The sequence below is a fragment of the Silurus aristotelis genome (genome assembly GCF_946808225.1).
Source record: "Silurus aristotelis genome assembly, chromosome: 12".
In the NCBI taxonomy this organism is placed as follows: domain Eukaryota; kingdom Metazoa; phylum Chordata; class Actinopteri; order Siluriformes; family Siluridae; genus Silurus; species Silurus aristotelis.
The window spans coordinates 7,866,700-7,872,712 of record NC_139585.1 but is presented as its reverse complement, the minus strand read 5'-3'; the positions used below and the strand labels follow the sequence as shown (position 1 = coordinate 7,872,712).

Here is a 6,013-nt window from a genome sequence, read left to right as displayed (position 1 = left end):
CGGTTTTTAAGAAAAAAGGGAGATGGGCAGACATGCAGTAACTACAGAGGAATTAAGTTGATCAGTCGCACCATGAAGTTATGGGAAAGAGTAGAGGAAGCCACCTGATTAGGCATGGTTAAAAAAAATGTGTACAAATGCATAATCATTTGCTGAAATCCACAACAGTGACTAAAAATGTACTCGTTTACTGCTGTTACTATTTGCTTGAGCAGCCCAACTAATTAATTACGGTATTTGTTGACAACGAATTTCATTATTGATTTATCGATTTTATCAATTAGCTGTTGCAGCCCTAGTCGATCCATAACCCATCCATAACCCTACCCTGCAACTCGTACACCAAAAAATACCCCTGCCCACCCCACCTGCAACTGATAAACCAGTGCACGTACCCCTTCCCACCCCTTGCCACAACTTAAATAAATACATGGAACCCCCCATATATTACCACATTGTGAACCAACACAATTAGTGCTTGATTAGTTTCTGTGATACTAAATGAAATTTTACCTCTGGCAGCTGGTGTTTTTTTGGAGATTTAATGTTCTCTTAAGTTTTTTTTATATTTTACACATGTATGTGTATTAGTGTGTAATTATCTATGCATTTTTTTATTTATCTTGCTCCGGGTAAATTAGGTAGGACCTTGAACATAGTGAATACAATTCAGACCCACACAGCAATAACATCTGGATGTATTTTAGATTTTGTGGCTTTCCATTCATTGGCTTGAATTCTGTGTGTTGGATAATTTCTTATGTGTGTTGATAAATTATTAAATGTGCTCTTGTGGCCAGGGGAAATGGACACATGTCAACACTGTCATTTTTATGTAATGGATGAGGATTGTCGTTCTCTCATTAAACCACATTTAATTTCTCATCTCTGTAGTGTCTTGATGTCCTATGAGAATGTAGAGCTGATGTTCAGCGATGCAGACCTCCTGCCGGACCTGTTTAGGAAGAGCAGGAAGGGGAGTATCTTTCTCACACCATACAGGGTAGGTATGAGGAAAAGGGAAGGGGGTAATTTAAAGCTGACTTAGGGCTGATCAGCCAAAATCAAATCATATTTTGGCTGCACTAATGTTTCTTATGTTTTTGTGTAAAAGAATTTCTAAAATAGTTTTTGAATAGAAGTTAATGAGGATCACTGCAGATTTCAAATGAATTCAAACTGTTCTTTGTTGTTTGTACTCATAATTTTATAAAAAATTTAAGAGCATAAGTGTTTTTGTTTTTGTCAGGTGATCTTTGTGACTAAGGCAAAAGACGCTTTGCGGTCATTCATGATGCCGTTCTACCTGATAAAAGGCTGTGAGGTCAAACAACCTGTGCTTGGAGCCAACTACATCAAGGGTACTGTCAGTGCTGAACCAGCAGGTAACAGCTTCATTCTGTTTTCTAATCTAGTATAAAGAAAAAACATCATGAAACATAAATGCCACGAAATTAAGTTTGAGTGCACTTCAGTATAACACTAACACAAATGTCTCACAGTCTTGAGGTTGACCAGGTGATTTGGATCAATTCAGATTTTTTCAGGAAAATTCCAAAATCTTCTCTTATAAAAACCATGAGAACCATCGGACATGAGTACTAAATTATAGCTTTATGGCTAATCTAGGCAGAAATCAAGCCGTGTCTTGTTCAATTTAAAACATTTGAATTTTTTTATTTGTATAGCACATTTAACAATGAACATTGCCTTAAAGTAGCTTTGATAATTTGGAAATAAAGAATAAATAAGATTGTTACTTATAATTGTAAGTTTGTCCCTAATGAGCAAGCCAGTGGCAACCGTGGCAAGGAAAAACTCTTTTAGATGGCATAAGGAAGAAACCTTTAGAGGAGCCGGACTCAGAAGGGAACCCAGTTAAATTACAGTTAAACGTTGTTGAGGTGTGCAGTGATGGTGATCAAATGCAACCTGTATAGAATGTTGACATTAAGTCTGTAAGTTCATGGATCTCCAGGCCGTTGAAGTGAAACCATCCCCAACTGCACAGAATGGCTTCCAATCAAAGAGAACACAGGCCAGAAAGAAGCAAGCAGATAAGAGAATAGGAGAGGGACAGAAACACTGGTCACTGGTACCTCAGGAGCATGTTTAACTCGACCAAAAGAGAAAGAGAGGGAGAAGAAGGGTGCCCGGGAGAGAAAGTTATGGATTATTAAATATCCTTATTGTTGTATAAAAGTTAAGGACACTGTGCAGTTGGGGACTCCAGCAAGACTCGCTATGGCAGCATAACTCAAAGGGAGAACAGGAAGGAAATACAGACACGAGGGATCTCTGGGATAATAGATGTCCCACCACACAACCGTCAACATACCTGACAATATCCCAGTTCACCGAACACGCTATATCCGTGATCCTTCCAGATCTGCTCCTTTACTTTCATCTGGCTTTACTGAAATATACCATTGTGTATCGTCAGCATAGCAATAGAAGCTAATACAATGTTTATGAATAATTTCACCCAGAGGCAGCATATACAAAGAAAGAAAATTAGTGGGCCTAGGACAGATCTTTGTGGAACATCAAAGTTTACATCAGAGAGTGTAGAGAAATGTAAATGATAAAGTATAATAAAAGTATAAGTATAGCTAAAAAGTCTGAAAATATGGATAAGATTATTTTTATATATATAAAGTATATACACACACTAGGGAAAGAAAAAATAAATACTGTGTGTGTATATATATATATATATATATATATATATATATATATTCTTAACCTTATTTTTAGACTCACCATCTATATCAACAAACTGATAATGATCAGTCAAATAAGACCTAAGCAATGAGAGAGCTGTTCCCTTTATTCCAACAACATTTTCTAATCTAGAAAATAGGACATTATGATCAGTGGTGTCAGAAGCTGCACTAAAGTCAAACAGCTCAAGTAAAAAGACACATTCCTGATCAGAGGCCAATAGCAGGACATTTACCACTTTAACCAGCACCGTCTCTGTGCTATGATGAGGACTAAATCCTGACTGATGCGTTTTAAAGATGTTATTCCTAAATAGGTGTGAGCATAACTGCTGTGCTACAACATTTTTTTAGAATATTGGAGATAACGGAGCGGTTTGATATTGGGCTATATTTGGACAGCTGACAAGGGTCAAGGTCTGATCCTTAATCACTAACCGACCTACGTGAATCATCAGTAAGAAAAGATAAACACATGTAGTCATGTAATCCTCAACCTCATTAAAATGTCTTTGATGTATTTTGCTTTCTAGGTGGGTGGGAAGGTTCTGCAAACTTTAAGCTCATCTTTGTCTCTGGTGGAGCTATTGAGTTTGGACAGACCATGATGCAGGTGGCTTCACAAGGTAAAAAAAAATAAAAAATTATACATATATAATATAGATATAAACTGTATATCCTTCTCCCTATTTCTATGTTTATTGTTTTCTTTATTAATGCACTTCCAGTAAAAAGTGGACAAACATATACATATGCAGGTAAAAGAGTATTTATATTATGCTGCCGTTTAGTGTTATTGACTGTAGGACTGCTGCTATCGATTATTTTAATAATCGAGTACTCTAAAGTTTTTTCCATTAATTAATCGAGTAATCGGATAAGAAGTTTTCTTTATTAAAGAGTAATACTAAATGAGAGAGGAAAATGAGACAGGTCTCTTAAAAAGAACAAGTAATTTGTTTTTCTTTTTGGAATAATTTAAATTTTTATTGCTGAATTTGCATACAAGAATATGTGTGAACTAAACCCATTTAGTGCATTCAATTGCCATTTTACATCAACATGCAAATAGATTTGCATTCAAAAAGTCCATTCGCAGTGGCCACGTAGAGCAGGTTATGGGAAACTATTTGTTTAATAAAACTCATAATTATTAAGTCTCGCACAGTATTGCGATGTGGTGTTCTTGTCTCTGGAAAAGCTGCTTGAATTTGTTTACGCACTAAATCCGTATACTTATTGCCAGCTTTAAAAACCTGCTCCACTACCTACACACTTGACAGCACTACATATAAACAAATAAAAAATCTATTTCAAATTACTTTAAATACAGCAACCACACTGTACAGTGTTTTCTTTGTTTTAGTTTGAAATGATCCTAAAGTTTGGGAACGTTCTTTGGCCTGAATTTTCCCGTACCTCCATTTCATTCTGCAGTGTCTTCTGAGTTTAATGGGTGGTGCGTCAGTATAATGGTCCGTGGGAAATGCAGTGCTCCGTGTGTAGTTAAATTTTTGTATTTGAGTTACTCGAGGAATCATTACAGCCCTAATTGACTGTTTTAATCAAAAACAATGTTGGTTTACAGTCACTAGTCAGCAAATAAAGGCTTAGAGGTGCCTTAATTATACACAATACAAATCTTAAACAGCACAACAATACATATGCTCCAGTCACTTCTTCTTGTATAGTGAAAATGTATGACATGGGTCTTGTTCAAGGGCCCTGTAATGGCAGTTCTAGGAATTGTACACATTCAATTTGCCTGAATGGAGACAAAAAGTTGATATAATTATTTCTCTTCTTAGCCTCCAGTGGCCAGCCTGTGACCGCTAATTTTAGCTGTCCATACATGGGTAACGAAGCATACGCTTACCCACCCCCTCCTCCAGCCAATGGCATCTACTCCACCGGAACACCTACTCCTGGCTACTCGTACCCTCCTCCTCCACCCCCAGGTAATAAACAGTGTGGAATGGCTTACAAACCTTATACAGGTCTCAGGTTTGGTAATGCCTGCTTATTTTTAAAGACAAGCGAACATGCTTAGCAGCTGAACAAGCTACTGTTTTATTAGATACGTCTAATAGATAAAGTCTAAGAAGCTCTGAAAAGATGAACATTATAACTACCTTAGTTATGCAGGAACTTGTATGAAGAAATGGATTGCTGATCGTTTGCTTCTCTGTATGTTTTGGCTTGTTTGCAGCTGCATTCTATCCCAATCTGATGGGTTTTGATGGAGCTGCAGCCTACGTGCCGCCTCCACCTTATTCTGCCTCGGTGGCCCAAGCCCCTCTAAATCCTGACCTACCACGTACATCTGCAGGTCTGGATCACAGATCACACAGCAAGAACCATGTCCATTTTCCTGATGCACATGAATTATCTGGATTATGGATGACCCTTTATAGAATAAAGGAAATGTGCAGAATAAAGGAAATCAACAATAATCAAAAATTAAACATGCCTGATTTTAAGTTTCTCATAATCTAATCAAGTGTAAACATCACATTATTTGTGAATTAATTGACTCTTTCACTCTCTCTCTCTTTCTTTCCTTTTATTCTTTTAGCGGAGGCTAAAGCAGCAGAAGCAGCAGCCAGTACAAACACTGCTCCTCTTGCTTCTCCTCACGTTTACCTGCCAGAGGTATGTTTCATCTCTGTTATCGAGGTCACACAAACATCAAAAATCCAATATGCCTCATACAAAACCTTCCACCTGACACGCAAATGCATCTCTACATCCTCTGTAACTTGCCATGCCTAAATATTAACTCCCTCACAATACTTTTGATACAATTTGGAATTGAAATTGGCATTTTGTTTTAAAGAGTATGGTCTGAGCTTTGACTTGGACATTTATCACACATTTTTTCATTTGGTTTTAAATCACTCCAGTGCAGCTTTGGAAGAATGCACCAGGGTGGGTGCCATGTAACCCCAGATAACCCTCCACCCTCGTTTCAAACCACTTGCAGAACAGAACAGGCTTTCTTCTTGGCTTTCAGCCCTTCCCAGATTTTTAGGCCCTGCCTGCAATTTGCACAGCTGCACAACATGCTACCACCAATGTTTACTGTAGGAATTATGTTGCGTTTCCAGCAAACCTGAGGCTAAAACATTTGTGTCTCATAGACACACTTTCCCACACTTTTTATGATTTTGATTGCCATTTTGCAAACTCCAAATATATTTGTTTTTATATATCTTATCCCTTTTATTACAGCAAAGTCTATGCTTCATTGCCTGTGCAATGAAATTCTCAGTTCAATTAAAATTTGTAGT

The 6,013-nt window shown here is 37.4% G+C and overlaps 1 protein-coding gene across 1 annotated transcript in view; it reads left to right on the top strand.

The window, feature by feature from the left end:
* LOC310734510 (WW domain-binding protein 2-like) overlaps positions 1–6,013 on the top strand; it is an 8,860-nt gene that overhangs the window by 1,910 nt on the left and 937 nt on the right. The window contains exons 2-7 of the mRNA XM_083556643.1: positions 895–1,003; positions 1,250–1,385; positions 3,257–3,349; positions 4,532–4,681; positions 4,933–5,052; positions 5,299–5,375. Of these exons, the coding sequence (XP_083412769.1) occupies positions 895–1,003; positions 1,250–1,385; positions 3,257–3,349; positions 4,532–4,681; positions 4,933–5,052; positions 5,299–5,375 (685 nt within the window). The remainder of the gene's footprint in view (positions 1–894; positions 1,004–1,249; positions 1,386–3,256; positions 3,350–4,531; positions 4,682–4,932; positions 5,053–5,298; positions 5,376–6,013) is intronic.